Raw genomic sequence first — 18986 nt, 5'->3', positions numbered from 1 at the left:
GGCTTGGAATCAGGCTTGACTTGGTCCAGGCCCGTATAGACCTGGGCCAGGGCTTATGTTTCAGGCCCGAAACCCCAATCTAGGCCTGGCTTGAGCCTAAGCTATAGCCCATGATTTTTAAAATCGACTTGGAGACCAAACCGATTAAGGGTCCGATTACCGGTTCGAATGGTCCAACTGTTTGACCCAAACAATTCAAATGGTTAACCGCTCGGTTCAGCGGTTTGCTAACCAAAATTAATGATTTTTGAGAAAAATCCGATTTTGGGGGAAAACAGAACCAATCACCTAATCGGTTCCCAATTTTTCTGATCCGACCATCCAGTTTTAAAAACCATACTATAACCCTTATGATAAGTGCAAAGCCCGACCCAACCCGGCCCAGCCCGGCCCATCATCACCCCTATTCTGATGCGTGCTTTGGGTCATGGGGTGAAGCCATCGCCGTGCTTCCGAGCAAATCCTATGCTTAAACCCTACACAGCATCCAAATTGAAAATGGATCAGACCGCTTCTTCCTTCTGCACAACTTCTCTAGGGTTAAAGCATCCATCAAACTTCGGCTCTTGTAGATTGGAATAACATTCTTAGGCGTTACACCGATCACAGCACCGGATCCACGAGAGGAGAGGCGATGCTGGGCATGGCATTATAAGAGAGGTCGTTGAGAAGCAATGGAGCAGGACACAGAAGGTTTCGTTGCCGCTGAGGCCACCACCCTCTAGAACAACCTGAGGAATCCCGCCTCGGATTTTCTTTTCCGCGCAAAACAATGAGATTTTCAAAAGTTTCTTCATCTCAATGGCTGTCTCGCTCCTGCAGGAACCCCAAGGTCCTTTGCTCAGCTTCGGCCAAGCATACTCATGATCTAATTTTCGGGGAGAAAACTGCGTTAGAAACAACGATTTCAGAGCAACCAGCTTCAGCTAAATCTGATTCAGAAATCGATTTTTCAAGGGAACACGATTCTAAGATGGGACTTTTAGAGGAACCCAACTCCAAAATTGGAAATTTGGAGCTATCCGTTTCAGGAATTTCTCGGAAGGCGGACTCGGAAACTTCTAAAGACTCTAGGTGTGCCCAATCTAGCCCCCTTGTTTCAGAGAATGGGCAAAAAATTTTCTCTCGTAGTGCAGATACAGTACTTACTCAAGACCATGTAATAGAGGTTCTTCTTAACAACCAACACGATCCTATATCAGCATTGAAATATTTCGAATGGGCCGAGAAACAGCGAGGATTTGTTCGAGGTGTGGATGCATTGTGTATTGTGCTTCACATCATTGCACAGTCAAGCAAATCTTCTACTGCTCAACATCTGCTGAATCGATGTGTTTCTGGTAATTCTATTCCCAGTGTAGATGTTATGGTTAATCACCTAATTGAGAGCTCAAAAAGGTGTGAATCAAATCCACTTCTGTTTAGTTATTTATTGAATAGCTACATACGGGCTGGGCGGTTTGAAGAGGCAGTGGAATGTTTTTATAGGTTGGTTAGGAGTGACATTGTTCCTGGACTTACGTATAGAAATATTCTCCTAACTTCATTGGTTAGGGTGAACATGACTGGGAAAGTTAGGGATTTGTATAGAGAGATGACGGAGAGAGGTATAGAATGCAATTGCTTCACTTTAAATGCTGTGATGCGCGCTTGTTTGAAAGAAGGGAATCCTGAGGAGGCTGAGAGGTATTTTAGAGAAATGAATGCTAGAGGAGTTAAACTTGATTCAGTTGCATATAATACAGTTATCCATGCTGTTTGTAAGATACCTGATTCAAAGTTGGCAGGCAAGTTGTTTAAAGAAATGAAGGATATGGGGTGGGCTCCCCATGAAGATACATATACTAGCATCATTGGTGCTTGTGTGAAGCAAGGAAATATTGTAGAAGCATTTAAACTGAAGGATGATATGGTTAACAATGGATTACCCATGAATTTGGTGGTTGCAACAAGCCTAATAAAGGGATATTGCATTCAAGGGAACTTGGATAGTGCTTTAGATTTGTTCTCCCAGGTGTCTGAAGGCGGAATTACTCCAAACAATGTCACGTATGCAGTTTTGATTGAGGGATGTTGTAGAAATGGAAAAATGGAGAAGGCATACGAGCTTTATGTTCAGATGAAACTCATGGATTTATACCCCAGTGTCTTTATTGTCAATTCCTTGATTCGAGGATTCTTGAGATCTCAATTATGGGAAAAGGCATCTAATCTATTTGATGAGGCAGTTGAATGCAAAGTTGCTAATGTTGTCACATATAATATTCTCATAAATTGGCTTTGCAAACATGACAGGTTCAGTGAAGCTTGCACACTATGGAGTAAGATGGTAGATACAGGAGTGGTTCCAACTGTGGTTTCTTACAACAATCTGATACTTGGTCACTGCAAACAAGGGAATACTACCTTGGCAACTACTGCCTTTTCTGAAATGCTTGAGAGGGGTGTCAAACCAAATGTAATCACCTATTCTATTTTGATGGATGGATATTTCAAAAAAGGAGAGATTGATAAAGCTTTCAACATGCATAACCAAATGTTGGGATTAAGGATTGCTCCCAATGACTTCACATATAATACTATCATTAATGGTCTTTGCAAAGCTGGTCGAACATCTGAGGCAAGTGATATGCTGAAGAAGTTTGTCAAAGAGGGTTGTGTTCCCACTGCTATAACTTACAATAGCATTATTGATGGATTCATAAAAGAGGGTTCCATGGACTTGGCATTGATGACTTACAGGGAAATGTGTGAGAAAGGGATATCCCCAAACGTTGTTACTTTCACCAGTTTGAGTGATGGGTTTTGCAAAAACAATAATATAGATCTTGCGCTGAAGATGAAAAATGAGATGATGAGCAAGGGTCTTGAACTAGATGTTATGATGTATAATGTTTTAATTGATGGTTTTTGTAAAAGAGGAGATATGAAAAGTGCACATGAGCTTTTCACTGATCTACTTGCATCCGGTTTAATTCCAAATACTGCCATTTACAATAGTCTAATTGGTGGATTTAGAAACCAGAACAACATGGTGGCAGCACTTGCTTTGCATAAGAGAATGTGTGATGAGGGGATTCCTTGTGATTTGGCAATTTATACTACATTAATTGATGGGTTACTGAAAGCAGGCGATTTAGTCATTGCATCAGAGCTTTACACAGAGATGCTAAGCAAGGGTTTCTTGCCTGACAGGATTACTTATACTGTTCTTGTACATGGTCTTTGCAACAAAGGACAGCTAGAGAATGCACGCAAAGTCTTGGAAGAGATGGAAATAAAGAAAATGTCTCCCAATGTTCTTATTTATAACACATTGATTGCTGGATATTTCAAGGAAGGAAATTTACAAGAGGCTTTTAGATTGCATGATGAAATGCTTGACAAAGGCCTGGTACCTGATGATGCAACTTATGATATTCTTGTAAATGCAAAGTTTGAAGATAAATCCTCTTGTCTTAGGGCCTAAGTTATCTTAAATCATCAGGCACATTGTTGTATTTTACTTTTTGGCTTTGCACCTTGTGCATTTGTCATCATTGCAGGCCTATTGCAACTTCTCATACTTTATTTTTAAATGGGTGAATATTTTACTTTATTTGTACATGAATGTTATATTCTTCATATTTCTTCTCTACTGAGTTAATGCTTTTCTTTATTTGTTCAGTCAAAGCAGAAAAATTTCCATATGATAATTGATATTTATCATTATTTTTGTTCTTCAATCTGTATGGAAAGGTATGGATAATAAATCATCGCATTTTATTTTATTTGTTTTATAATGTTTTTGGCAATGAAAAAGCAAAAATTTATTAAACAAACAAGAAGGTGCTAAGATAACACCCTCCAACAATATTTGTTTTATAAATTGGCAGAGCTTGTAAATCTTTTCATCTTGTTTATTTGTCTCTATCTCTTTTGTTAATGGGCCTTTTATGTTTCTTTATGTTTATGTTTAATTAAGTTATTCACCCAATTAAGGGCTTCTTTGTAAATACATAAACTTTGTAAATTACTTTTTAATGAAAGGATTAGGGAAGGGAGTTAGGTTCGAACAACTATTCTCCCAAAACCCTATTATTGCTGTGATATCTAATCCTTCTCACAACTTTTTAAATCAGTCCTCTCACTCTTTTGGACTATTTTTCTTCTGAGAGAAAATCGTCAGAGAGAGATGGTTTGCTCAGGGGAAAACCTAGACTAGAGTCTGAACTTTTCCTTCAATCGATTCAGTCTCCCAATCGGTTTGTGGACTAATGAGCTTTGTCCGTTTCGGTCCACTAATTACATTGGGTCATAAATGCATGGATCAGCCCTATCCGATACAAAATTTTAGACCGTTCAACCCATACAATTTAGATGCGATTCGAACGAGGTCCAACCTGAATCATTGACACCCCTAGCGGAGGGTTCCCCTCCCTTCTCATTCTCATACTATTAATATAATACTTTTTGCCAGCCAAGTTCTGTCAGCTCCTCAAAACATAATGTTTCATTGTACTCCCTGTCTAGACAAAGGATCAGCTACTCAGCTAGGTAATTGATTAATCTTGCTACCCATATAGAATGTCATGCCCAACATCCTGGCTAGTTTCCTCACTTCACAGATAGTATACCAGTACTGAAAAGGTCTCATACCCACTACCACATTGGAATCTCCTACCAGTCTACCACTGGTTTGGTTCATATTCTTATGCATAGAAAAATGTTTCTGGACTAAACCAATTCTGTCAGATTCAGACTAGATATATAGGTCTAATCTGAACAAGTTCAACCATCTGTTTAACTGTTCAACTTGTTGAATTACTGATAGTTCAGCTGGGACTGCAGACTGGTAAGAAGTATATAAAGCTTAACCAAAACAACAAAGTGTTTGTTAAACTCTGAATAAGGTAACTTGAAACAATGACACCCATTTGAGGTTATGAGTGCTAAAAATTAACAAGTCTGACATGAGAGAGCACTCATTTATAAGTGTCTAGGTATCATAGATCTGAAATATTGTAGTTTCCTAGTTCATTTCATACATCAATTCATTCCTTGATTGGAGATCATTTTGGTTAAACTTAAGGCATGCGGTTTTGCAGGTTGCCTTTTAATTTTGTATTAATATTTGACCCTCTGTTTTTATTCTCTGTAGAAGTCATTATTGTTATTGGTGATTTGGTCTAGAGTGTATTCACTATTGAAAGGAATTGAGTCATGGATGGAATCTAAAATTGCCTGCTTGCAGGATTCACAGTGTAGTGGCTAGGGATTGAAAAAGGGCCAGATTGTTAAGTGCTATACTTACTGAAAATAAAGTCAGTTGAACAGGGTTTCAAAAGGCTGAAAATGGATTATGTTAATGATAGAAAAGAACTAGCAATGGGTATAGGATTAAAATGAAGAACATATAACTAAAATTTGAGATTTTGAAAATTTGATGATCTAGATCCAGAAATCAGGCTCAAAAAATGAAGAGATGTAAGGGATCTTTCTAACTTGCAAAGGAACAAGCATGATATGTATTTTGATTAGGTTCTCCGGTCCTGTGGAAGAGGGTGATGTAGCTAGGGCAGAGTTTCTAGCTGCAGTATATGGGGTTTAGAAGGCCAAAGTGCTGGGGATTAGTAGACTGTTCATTGAGGGAGACTCAAAACTGTGATAAAATGGTTGCAAAAAGGGGAAGGAGTGACCTGGCAGCTGAAGAATGATTTCAGAAGGTTCAAATGTATGTCTAGAAATATGTCTATTCAGGTGGGTTGGGTAAGGAGATTGGCCAACAGCTTGGCTGATAGCTTAGCAAAACAAGGGGTTCAAAGAACAGAGATGTTTTGGGCATTTTTGTAATGCTGTCTTGGGTCAGCTTCTATGCTGATTTCCCTGTAACTTATTGTTCTATATTACAGCTTTTTAATTAATGAAAATTTTCAGAGTTATTGATAAAAAAATGTATTTTGATTAGTGTTTGATGTTGACATACTATCCAAAATGACCATACTAGGCATCATTGATGACCAGCAAGGCATGGGGGATTCAAAGAAATTCTTCATGCATAAATTCATATTATGTGGCAAAAGTGGTCTATATTTGTAGGCTGATGTTTAAAGGACCTGTTTTAAATAATTTGATGAGAAGAGCAGAAAATTTAAAGAACTTTCATTCAGACCAGAAAGTCAACTGCAATAGAATGTAGAATGCTGCTACTTTTTCTAGTTAACTTGCTACAGAACAGGCACAATTTATTTTGCCAAAGTTTAGAAACTTGAATAGGAGAGTAAAATAAGAAATTATTTTGATAATTTTGCATGATTGGGGGGTGTTGTGGATGCTTTTATTGGAAAGAAGTACAGCCGCAAACAGCAGCAGTAATGGGCGTTAAATTCAGTATTCCCATCTTATCTCTTAACTAAATTTTAAGATTTTCAATTTAAATATTTTTCTATTAATTAGGCAGTAGCATTATTATTTTCTATTTAAAGATAAATGTTTGTTAGGTAGTTTTCCTAAAGAAAGACTCTTACCTTCTTGTAATTCCTATTTAAAGGAGCAGATGATATTCAATAAGATTATCGATATTTTCAGTCAAGAAAGAGCAGAGGAGAGTTGGTGATCTCTTTAACAAATCACCATTAAGGCTCTAAAGATAGGTTCCTCGAGAAAAGGGAGAAACAAGGGAAATCAAGAAGTTTTTCCCGTTAACCGACCTGTGACGAGATCCTATTCGCGGGCCCTTAACAATTTGGTATCAGAGCAAGCCGTTATGGGTGAGTTTGAGCAATTGAAGACTAGGGTTCATGATCTGGAGCACAAACTCGTGGAAAACAGCAAGGAGGTGCGCGAGATCAAGGACGACGTCCGAGAATTGAGGCGCTTGATGGAGTTACATTTTTCTAGCAAGGAAAAGAGTTCAGAAGGGGCTGCAACCACAAATGGCCGCCGACCAAACTTGGCAGAATCGTCTGGCGAGCAACAGGTCGTTGCCTAGGGAATCGTGATTGTTCCCAAATATAGCAGGTTGGAATTTCCTTCCTATAATGGAGCTGGAGATCCTTTGGGATGGCTGTACAGATGTGAATAGTTTTTCAGCAACCAACGGATAGAGGACAGGGACAAGGTAGGATTAGTCGCATTCCACATGACAGAGGAGGCGCAACTCTGGTTTTATAAATTGGAGCAGGAGGAACCTGGGCTCAGTTGGACCCAATTCAAATCCTATTGCCTTTTTAGATTTGGGCCCCCCATTAACAAACAATCCATTAGGCGAACTAATCAACCTCAAACAGACTAGAACTGTGGTTGAGTATCAGCGCCAATTTCAGACACTCCTTGCAAGAGCAACTTCGGTACGACCAGACCAACAGGTTGACATGTTCACTGCGGGATTAGTGGAAACTTTGAGGGTGGATGTGGAGATGCAAAATCCCCCCAATCTGGTTGCTGCTATGAATTTGGCTCGAGCTTTTGAATGAAAATTGCAACTCAACTACGGAATTATCAGTATAGGGCGGCCTCAAACAACATGGGCAACCTCGAAACCACTCAGAACAGCTCCATCTTCAGCAGCCAGCCGAGAACAAAACCACAGACGAGCAACAATTCCAGATCGACATTCAGTGTGGGAAGCAACATTGTTGTACCCCCTATTAAGCACTTGTCCAGGGCTGAGATGGCAGAACGCAGGGCGAGGGGGCAGTGCTTTAATTGTGATGAACTTTACTCAGCAGGGCACAAGTGCAAGAGACTTTTCTGCCTCCTAGTGGATGAACAAGAGGAAGATGAGGATGAACCCTCTTCATTGGAACTCGAGATTTCTCTCCACGCAATTACTGAAATAAAAACCTCTCAAACTATGCAATTGCAAGCGCGGGTAGCAGGGAAACCAATACTGATCCTTGTTGATTTAGGAAGCACACATAATTTTGTAAGTGAACAAGCTGCCATCCAGTTGGAACTACTAATGGAAATCAAACCGAGACTGCAGGTAGCCGTAGCAAATGGTGAAAGAGTACACAGCCCGGGCATCTGTAAGGGAGTCCAAATACAGGTCAATTCCGAATCCTTCCTTGCTGATTTGTTTGTGCTATCCTTGGATGGATTTGATGTAGTTCTTGGGGTGAAATGGCTAAACACTCTAGGCCCAATCCTATGGGATTTCAACGCCCTAACGATGACCTTCCACTTGAACGGAAAGCAAGTCACTTGGCAGGGTAAAGTGGTGAAGGCAAAATACCCACAGGTTCATGTGCTCCAAGATGAAATGACACACACAACAACCATGGAAAGGCTCCTCACTGATTTTCCAGATGTATTCCAAGAACCCAAATGATTTCCTCCTTCCCGAGCTTGCGATCACCGGATCACTCTGATGACGGGTTCAGAACCAGTAGTAGTAAGGCCATATCACTACCCACACCTGCATAAAGATGAGATAGAAAGGTAATGTGCTGAAATGCTGGAGCAGGGGATAATCTGCCTTAGCCGTTCCCCTTTTTCTTCCCCGGTCCTATTGGTGGCAAAGCAGGATGGTACTTGGAGATTCTGTGTTGACTACAGGGAGCTTAATAACCGGACTGTCAAGGATAAATTTCCTATTCCCATTGTGGACGAGTTGTTGGATGAACTTCATGGTGCCTAGTATTTCACAAAATTAGATCTAAGATCGGGGTACTTTTAGGTTGAAATGGCTTCCGAAGACGTTGAGAAGATTGTCTTCCGAACTCATCATGACCAATTTGAGTTTTTAGTTATGCCGTTCGGTCTCACAAACGCGCCATCCACATTTCAGTCCTTAATGAATGAGGTATTTTAGTCCCACCTTTGCAAATTTGTTTTAGTATTCTTTGACGACATTTTGGTTTACAGTAAAACATGGATAGAACACGTGCATCATCTGAGGATTGTTTTTGAGCTGCTGCGCCAACACAAGCTCTTCCTTAAACAATCCAAGTGCTCCTTTGGAGAGCACCAGGTCCTTTACTTGGGTCATGTCATTAACGGCAAGGGTGTAACAGTGGACAATTCCAAAATTCAAGCGATCAAGGAATGGCCCACGCCCAAATCCGCCAAGTCTCTACGCGGGTTCCTCGGTTTGACAGGATATTACCGCAAATTTGTACAGAATTATGGCGTGATGGGTACCCCATTAACCAACCTGCTGAGGAAGAATGCCTTTCATTGGGACAATGCAGCTGCCACGGCTTTTGAAAATTTAAAGAATGCCCTCTCCACCACTCCAGTTTTGCAATTACCGAACTTTGATCTTGAGTTTATAGTTGAATGTGATGCATCCGGAATGGGGATTGGTGCCGTTTTACAACAACTAGGGCACCCGATTGCTTTCTTGAACCGTAAACTAGCTGATCGACATTTGAAATTGCTAGCCTATGAACGCGAATTGATTGTGTTAGCTAGGGTAGTCCAACACTGGAGACCATACTTGTGGGGAAGATCATTTGTTATCAAAACTGATCACTATAGCCTCAAGTACTTGTTGGATCCGCGACTTGTTACTTCTCCCCAACAACATTGGGTTAGCAAGCTGCTTGGGTTTGATTTCCGGGTGGATTACAAGGCGAGATCTTTAAATCGCGCAACAGATGCATTGTCTAGGCGCGAAGAGGACACTATGCTCCTTTGTGGGATTTCACGTCATCGAGTCACCTTATTGGATGACATCAAGAAAGAGATGCCACAATCAACAGAGTGGACGACTCTTGTTCAGAAAATTCAGTCTGGAGCTGCAGACTCCAATTGGGCTTTTACAGATGGGCTTGTGATGTATAAGGGTCAGATATATCTCCCGGCTGATTCCTCCTTGATTCCCTCCGTCATCTCCAGTATTCATAACTCCACCCATGAAGGTATTCAGAAAACACTGTATCGCGTCCAAGTTGATTTCCATTGGCAAGGTATGAAGACCTCTATTAGGGACTTCATACAAAACTGCTCTATTTATCAACAACACAAATGGGAAAATCTACATCCAGCTGGTCTTCTTCAGCCCCTTTCGATTCCAACGCAGATATGGGCTGATATTTCCATGGATTTCATAGAGGGACTGCCCAAGGTTGGGGGAAAATCAGTTCTTTATGTAGTGGTGGATTGCTTCTCTAAGTATGCTCATTCATCCCTCTTTCTCATCCGTACAGCGCTACTTCTGTCGCCCATGTCTTTTTCACTCACATTTTTCATTTACACGGGTTACCAGAATCTATTGTCAGCGACAGGGACCTGGTTTTTACTAGTACCTTTTGGAGGGAATTGTTTCGGTTAAATGGTACCACTTTAGCCTTTTCTTCCGCTTATCATCCTTAATCGGATGATCAAACTGAGGTGGTGAATAGAACGATTGAGATGTATCTCCGTTGCTTTGTTGGGGATCAACCGAGACGGTGGGTTGATTGGCTTCCTTGGGCCGAGTATTGTTATAACACTGCCTATCATTCTTCTTTAGGAATGACACCCTTCTGAGTTGTCTATGGCCGTGAACCTTCTCGTTTGTTGTCCTATGAACCTGGTTCTACTCGTTTGGAGGAGATTGATCGTTCCTTACAAGAGCAAGATGCTCTTTTGGCTGAAATTTCTCTCCGTTTACAACAGGCAAACTCCGCATGAAGCAAGCCTATGACCAGCATCATCGGGAATTGTCGTTTGAACCTAGGCAGTTTGTTTGGTTGAAACTTCAGCCTTATTGTCAGCGCTCTTTGAGTCACAAGGCTGTTCATAAATTAGCTCCTAAGTTCTATGGGCCTTTCAAGGTTTTGCAGCGAATTGGTGAGGTTGCATATAAGCTGGAACTTCCAGCGCACAGTAGGATTCATGATGTTTTCCACATTTCCTTGCTCAAGCAGTTTAAGGGTGTTCCTCCTACCAGTGTTCCCTCCTTACCACCTTTGAAGGAGGGCAAAATCATTCCCCAACCTCAGTCTATTGTTCATTCCAGAATTAATCGAGGTGTTGTTGAAGTTTTGGTGGAATGGGCCAGCTTACCATTGGCTAAAGCTACCTGGATTCCTTTGACTGTGTTTCAGGACACCTATCCTGAATTCGAGTTTGAGGACAAGCTCTTAGTCCAGGAGGGGAGAAATGTTGTGGATGCTTTTATTAGAAAGAAGTACAGCCGCAAACAGCTATAGTAATGGGCGTTAAATTCAGTATTCCTATCTTATCTCTTAGCTAAATTTTAAGATTTCCAATTTAAATATTTTTCTATTAATTAGGCGGTAGCATTATTATTTCCTATTTAAAGATAAATGTTTGTTAGGTAGTTTTCCTAAAGAAAGACTCTTACCTTCTTGTAATTCCTATTTAAAGGAGCTGATGATATTCAATAAGATTATCGATATTTTCAGTCAAGAAAGAGCAGAGGAGAGTTGGTGATCTCTTTAACAAATCACCATTAAGGCTCTAAAGATAGGTTCCTCGAGAAAAGGGAGAAACAAGGGAAATCAAGAAGTTTTTCCCGTTAACCGACCTGTGACGAGATCCTATTCGCGGGCCCTTAACAGCGGGGGGGGGGGGGGGGGGGGGGGGGGGTTCCAGCCTAAGAGTTTGATTTGTCTAATCATAGTTTAGTTACATTTCATTTAATGATTCAGATTTGAGTGAATGGTTATGCTTACAAAGCTTATGGTGAATGCTTCTTATAAACCATAAGAGTGATCTTAGGTGCCTGTTGTCTGATTCTGTGCTTTCTTTTTCTTCTTTTTCTCTATCTTCTCTTTAATCCTGCAAGCAGCCATTACAGCAATTAACATCCCAGTCTTCATTAAAAGTTCACTTCACATCTCTCAAGGGCTAAAATTAATCAAGGCAAAATTTTCAAGTTTACATTATAACATCTAAGCCTTTCCTCAAGTTTATATCAAAACCCAAAGTTTTTCCTCTTTAGCAAGCTTCATCCTTTCTGTGTCAAACCACTTCATAATGCCCTTATATTGGGAATCTAGGGGATATCAGTGAAATTTGTTTGTACAATTGTCCATACAGGAGTATATTGGAAATATTTCATTTTAAATTGTAATTGAATTGGAATACAAAAAAAAATCAATGATATAAATAGTTGCATTCTTGATAGGGTTGTAATTAGTGATTGAGAAATAGTGAAAATTTCACAAGGATCCTCCATAGACATAATAAGCTCAATATGCTGAACCAAATTTGCTCCAGGATAGCAATATAGGATGCCATGATCTCCTACATCACTTGTAGGGGACCTAACCTTTGTCACACAAAGTGAATTCTATCACAATTGCTGATTTAATGTCTTTATGTCCTTCATTGCCCTATATTTCTTGTGAAAGTTTAAGATGTTGCACCAACATCAAAATTAAATTATTTCATAATATTGTCCTATAATTTTGTTATTGATAACAGAAACCAAAAGCATTTTATGTAAACAAAAATATGTATATACATGCGACCTTGCTTCTCAAGTTTTGAGAGGAAGAACTAGCCAAAAAAAAGAAAAACTACCAGGTTGACTAAAAAAAATTAATATATGTTCATTACCATGCTGACAGATCCACTTCCACCCCAGATTTCCCTGCTAACGACTTGGCTGATCTTGGATTCAAACTGAATGAGATGCTCATCCTCAACACTAATTATCTATCTTCCCTAAAATGATGACTTAACTACCCAAGGGCCATCAGGTAGTGATGAGTTCCCTCCACCTGAATTGCCTCTAGGCATAGGGGGTATTCAAAAAATCTTGTTCCATGTAAAAGAGATGACATCACTGCCCTTACAGCTGTTGCTTCTTCAATAGGCCAGACCATGCAGCAATCACCTATCCAAGTCATATGTGAGCTCTGTTCTGAATGAACTTGGATTTCCTAGAGAGCAGCTATCAAAGTTGGAGTTTTACCTTTGTCACTGACTCACTGGTTTCCTTTTCAATACATTTCCCCTCTTTTTCTTCCTTGTCATGCCAGGACTTCTCCAAGTATAGCCTAAAAATCCCACTGATTTTAAAGGCTTCCAGTAACTTCCTTGGCAAAAGGAGCAAACAATCTAACTGTCATTGTACCTTTAATTTCCATGTTGTTGGAATTAGGAGTCTTATTCTTTCTTCTTGTAAATTGAAACTTAGAAGATCATTCCTGATGGGGTATGGGAATGTGGACCTTCTGCACAAGTACTGGACATCAGCAACAATTCTATCCGTGAAATACCAATCAAAATCAGCACTTTAAATTCCTTGCAGGTAACACTTTCTGATCCTACTCATTTCCAGTTTGGTTGATTTTTTTTTTTCTTGAAAAAGCTTTTTGTTACATACTTGAGAGACTCAAAACCCCTTATTTTGTTGATCCGGAAACTCCACCTGAATGCAAATGATATATTGGATGAGTACATTTCCTTTTTTTTACTGATATTTGCATTTGTGCCTCTTTTTTCAGGTGAATTTGTTACATGCCCTTTAAATTTTATACTCCCCCCCCCCCACACACACACACAATAAAGGACTATTACCCAACTCTGGTCCCAACTATATGTGATCTTGGGAGGGATTGACTGGATACAGACCTAACCTCCAGCGTTCATTGGACAAAATGGCTGTTCTGAGGTTCAAACCTATCTTCTCACACTTCTGAGCCCAAAGTCTTACCATCACTTTTGCACCAAGAAATTTTCAGTTGCGGAAAAGTATGGACAGGCCCAATGCAGATTTCTGATTTCCACTGCAGAGCTATAAACATTCAAAATGTCAACAACCCACACTCTATGCACCAGCTCCCGCCTGTGAATTGGCATAAATTCTGAGCTGGCACCTACCCCAACAGTACTTTGGGTCTACAAATTCTGACCCTGGGTTGAACCGTCATTCTCCCTTTTCAGTTGTTACTGTGCTGATACTCTTTTCATACCGTCCAGATTCATTGGGATAAATTCGTTTCATTCCTAGCATAAAAGACCAGTCCATTTCAAGTCAATTAATCAAAAACTAATAAAAAACTGATACTCTTTCCACTTGCAACTTTGTATCATCATCATCATCATCATCCATGCCTTATCTCAACTATATGGGATTGGCTACATGAATCATGTTTCGCCAATCCGTTCTATTTAAAGCTTGCCATTTTGTATATATAGATTAAATGATCAGTTCTATTTAAAGATTATTTTCAATCGAGTGGGGGGGGGGGAGTGCAACAACCGCGGTGGAGCTGCAACAACAATTGCCCTCGGCCAAGGAAAATTAGGCTGTGTTTGGTTGCAATGCAAGTAAATTTGCACCGATGCAAAACTATGGCAGTGCAAATGATTCGAGTGTAAATTTTGACCTATTTTTGTTTCAAATTTTAGCTTATTTTGTTTGATTGCAGTGTAAATGAAGTTAATTAAGACATGAAGCAGAATAAAATAAAATCCAAAACAAAATTAAATGAGAATTTACATTTTTTTTTTCATTTGCACTCCCATGCATTTGTATTAGTGCAAATAAAATTGCACAGCAACCAAACACAACCTTAGGAGAAGGCGGGCAACATGGTTAGTGCTTTTTTTTTCTCAAATATGTTGTGTTCTTATTTGATGAATGTATTGAATTGTTTGTGCTGAACAATTTGTTAGAAAGAATATTAAACTAATTGCATGCATTGAAGTATTAATTGTCATGTAGTGATCCATGTGGGGCCCATATTGATTTTTTTTTATATAGGTGAATGCACAAGTGGAGCCCATAGATGATAACTGCATATGTCAATGTTGTAAATAGGGATTACATTGTTGTCTTGTATAGGGAAATGCATGAGTGGCGCCCATTTCAATATTTTGTGTAGGTAAATGTGTAAGTGGAACCCACAAGTAATATTTGCATGTTTGAATATTTTTTGAATATTTTATTGGGTGATTGGGTCCTGCACATAACATTTAACATGTATGTAAGAGGGACTGACAAGAGACAAGTATACTTGCCAAACAATTTTTCAGTCTTTCTAGCTTTTGAAAAGATCTTTGAAAAAATTACGACCAAACGGTCTTTGGTCTTTGAAGATCTACCTGTGAAAGCTTGTCAGTCTCTTGAAGTCTTGAGCTTTTGGAAGATCTTCCTAAAAAGACTTGCCAAACGTGTCCTTAGTTTCCAACAGAAGATAATGCACTATTGAAAGATCTGAAAGCAGCTGGAGCAAGCAAAGCAATTGTATCAAATGACTTGTGATGGTGTTGGCTCTCCAGAAGCAGATATGTTAGATAATGTAGTTTTGGATTTGAGTAAGTATTATGTAGTCTCTTTCACAAGGGCTAGATCTTCTGGCAAAGGAAATATAATGTTTCTTTCAGAGTTCTAACAGGGCGTGATCCTCTGTTCTTTAATCTAAGCAGGTTGTGAAGGAAGCAAACGCCATTTATGTATATATTGGATGTCTTTTATCTTCTTATATATTTACAATTACCAACAAGTTCACTAACTTTATATTTTTTTATGTAGACTGACTCAAATAATTGAGTGATAGCCTCTGCGAAGCAGCCCCCCCCCCCCCCCCCCCCCCCTCTGATTTATTCTCCTGAAATTATTTCATAATCACTGAAATCATACAGCCAGTAAAATATATTAGCCTTTGCTCCAAATTTTTGGTGCTTGAACTCATAAAACACTTAAACCATATAGGGGCTCCTCCCGCTAGTTGATGTAAATACTTAAAACCTGACTGAGGACATGACTCTTCTTCATACAATGCAGTGGTAGAACATGATTTATACAGGCAACACTTGATTATGTATGTATAGATATGCTTGTAAATTAAAACATATGAGAAATTAATCATTTATTTCTTTTATCAAGTTATCAGTTTCTGCCATGAGTCATCAGCACGTATTATTCCTGTATGTCTGTCTGTCTGTCTGTCTCTCTCTCTATGTTCAGGGAGTGAGCGACAAGGGATCTCTCGTTGAATTACTTTCCATCATGAAGGAGAAGGGAATGGTGCCACCATGCCAGGTCTTGTGCTCTGCATAAAAGATGACGGATCTGATGAATACATGTTTGAAGTGATGGCCAATTCCATTGCATGTCAATCCTTCAGTCCAAATACAGAATTTTTTGTATGTATTGTTGGTGGAAAACCCAGTAAGACCAAGTATTGTCTTGATGATTCAGTAGAAATTGTTAGATTGATGCAGAGCTAGGGCCTAGCCTCTGTTTAAGAACAAGCGTTTCTTCCTTTCATCATGAAGACAATAGGCTTTAGTACACATAAATCAGGCGATTTCATTCGGGCTCTTTTTTTTTATTGTAACTTTTACAGGTGGAATGGTGGAATTTTTTCATAGGTTAATCTATGATATGGAAAAAGAATCTTTTCCATATCATATCGGATGAGATGGACCAATCAACATTGGACTTTCTATTTCAATGAATACGATAATCGCTGGTAACTGGTTTCGAAAACAACAATTAAAATAAAAATTCATTTAAAGATAAGAAAGATGCCGTTAAACATCATCCTCCCCGTATTCACCTAAGAGCCAATCAGGTGAAAGTTTGAATATGGTGAGGGTTTCTTCTATCCCACCACTTCCCTCCGTAAACTATCAACCTACTCGGTTGCCTCTGTAACCTCGGTTGTAGAAAGCAATGTCTTCAGAGAAGAAGCTCTTGAATCCAATGTGGGAGATCAAAGTTCAAGAATTAGTCCTCAACATCTCCGTCGGCGAAATTGGAGATCGTCTCACCAAAGCCGTGAAGGTGTTGGAGTAGTTGAGTGGGCAGACAGACCCCCATTTTCTCAAAGGCTAGGTACACTATTCGGTCTTTTGGTATAAGATGTAATGAGAGCTAATCCTTAAAGTAGAGTGCTTACCTACCCAAAGTTCCTTTGTTATTGTAGTAATTGAAAGCTAATCCTTTCATCCTTGGAGATGATAATCTGAGCACCATGGTCGGAGCATATGTGAACTCATAATTTGAAGGGGTGGGGGTGTCAAAGCACCTTTTTTAGCATGTGCCAAATGTTTCTTTTGTCAATTGACAGTGAAAATCTAGATATGCAAAGAATAAGAACAAACAAAGGTAGCAGAAGAAAGGGTGAAAGGAAAAATAGGTTGAGGTAGGAAGAAAAGATTTGAGCTTTGTCACTAGATTGCTCCCGTTGGCTAAACTGCACGCCCAAGCAAGTCAGCCAAATTGCACACCCAAGACCCTTCTTGCTAGGTTGCTTAAGTGCCAAGGACACTCACCAAGGCACACAAGAGCACACCCAAGTAATGTAAGAAGAGATTGTATTGCACTAGAAGAAAGATTACAATTTTGATGTCTTCTACAACTTGGAAGCGTGTTACAAATGAGGGAGGGGACCCGATTGCTCCTGTTGGCTAAGTCGTGGCACTTACTTGGCCCTCCAAGCAAGCCAGCCAAACTGCATGCCCAAGACCCCTCTTGCTAGGTTGCTTAAGTGCTAAGGACACTCACCAAGGCACACAAGAGCACACCAAGTAATGTAAGAAGAGATTGTATTGCACTAGAAGAAAGATTACAATTTGGATGTTTTCTACAACTTGGAAGCCTGTTACAAATGAGGAAGGGGATCCTTATATATACACTAACCCTCTCCAAGAATCCTCTAGAACTATGTACAACTGGCATCATCTAGAAGCACCTCTAGAACATTCTACCTTTTACACTCTTCTAGGGGATGCTTTATCCATAAGATACAAGAATACTGTAGAGGAAGTTTGGATTGCTCCCAACCCCTTTAGGTTGTTCCACACAAGCTCGGATTATTCCACAATGTTCTAGAGAATTTCACCAACGTCTAGACCCTTTTAGGCACATGGATAATACTCCAGAACATCCTAGAACGCTCTGGAACAGCCCAAAAACTTACAGAATTGGCTAGAGGCCCCAATAAACCCTGTAGCCAAACACCCCATTGTGTCACTCTGTGACATTTAGCTTCAGAAGGCAATATAGTAGAACATGGAATTGGGTGTCACATTTGGGTGTAAATAGTTGCACAAGGATTAAGACTATAATAATCTTGATTGATTAGTTTTTGACCAGGAAAAGCGATTTTTATCAATCAGAGATACTATCTATTTGTTTACCAGGAAAAGAGTAAATTGCCATCATTTATAGTTATTAAACAATGTTGATCTAGGTACTCTTGAAATGATGAAGAGAACTATTCACGGCCATTATCGGAATGAAAAATTTTAATGTGAACACCAAATTGTTTGCAAACCTCAGCATAAAATTTTTGAAAAATGGTAAACAATTCACTCATTTCTTTCATTAAATAGAGCCACGTCATCCTTGAATAATCATCAACAAAAATGACAAAATATTTATAACCGTTGTATGACATCACTTTATAAGGACTCCAAACATCTGAATGAACCAAAGAAAAAGGACTCGACATATAGTGATCAACTCTAGGACTAAACAGAACATGATGATGATCACTCCTTTTCAGCCCTTTCCCTTATCTCCAAGGGAAGAGGGTGATCACTCCTTTTCAGCCCTTTCCCTTATCTCCAACTGATGGCGAAGAAAGCAAGAGAAAAACCTTAGACTGGGTGCGTAGAGAGTAGAATTCTGGGCAGATCCGATTTGCTCAGTTTGGCTCTGATACCATATTAGAGTTTGGCCTGCCTATTAGATTGATAACAGTCAAGGAAAAGAAAGAAGAGAGAAAGAGAAAGAGAAAAAAAGGAAAATAGTAGAAGAGAGAACAAGGAGAAGAAATTCTGGTTCGAATGAGAATTGTCAAACCTCCCATTCGGCCATATTTGTTTTTATATTATTGAAATATTGTGGAAAAGTCACAAGTGTCCCTACTTAAGTTTGGGGACATCAGATCTAACATAAACTTACACATCAGCACCTAACTAAAAGCACAAAGACAGAAATACCCCTGCATACTCGACACTAACAGAACAAAAGTCTCTTTATTGTATTCCCTGCAAGCTGAGTGGGTCCCTCTAGCATCAAGCTAGATACCATGCATACACTCAAGTCATATAGCAAGTTAGCTTAGTTGCCTGAATCATAAAAA

The 18986-nt window shown here is 39.5% G+C and overlaps 1 protein-coding gene across 1 annotated transcript; it reads left to right on the top strand.

The window, feature by feature from the left end:
• Window positions 1-431: 431 nt before the first annotated feature.
• LOC104596779 (uncharacterized) lies at window positions 432-3637 on the top strand. Its single transcript, XM_010258065.3, has one exon. The coding sequence runs from the start codon at window positions 773-775 to the stop codon at window positions 3467-3469; it is 2697 nt and encodes an 898-aa protein (XP_010256367.1). The 5' UTR covers window positions 432-772; the 3' UTR covers window positions 3470-3637.
• The last annotated feature ends 15349 nt before the right edge of the window (window positions 3638-18986 follow it).

Source organism: Nelumbo nucifera, chromosome 5 (genome assembly GCF_055504915.1).
Source record: "Nelumbo nucifera cultivar China Antique chromosome 5, China Antique-T2T, whole genome shotgun sequence".
Taxonomy (NCBI): domain Eukaryota; kingdom Viridiplantae; phylum Streptophyta; class Magnoliopsida; order Proteales; family Nelumbonaceae; genus Nelumbo; species Nelumbo nucifera.
This window is presented reverse-complemented; position numbering and strand designations above follow the sequence as displayed.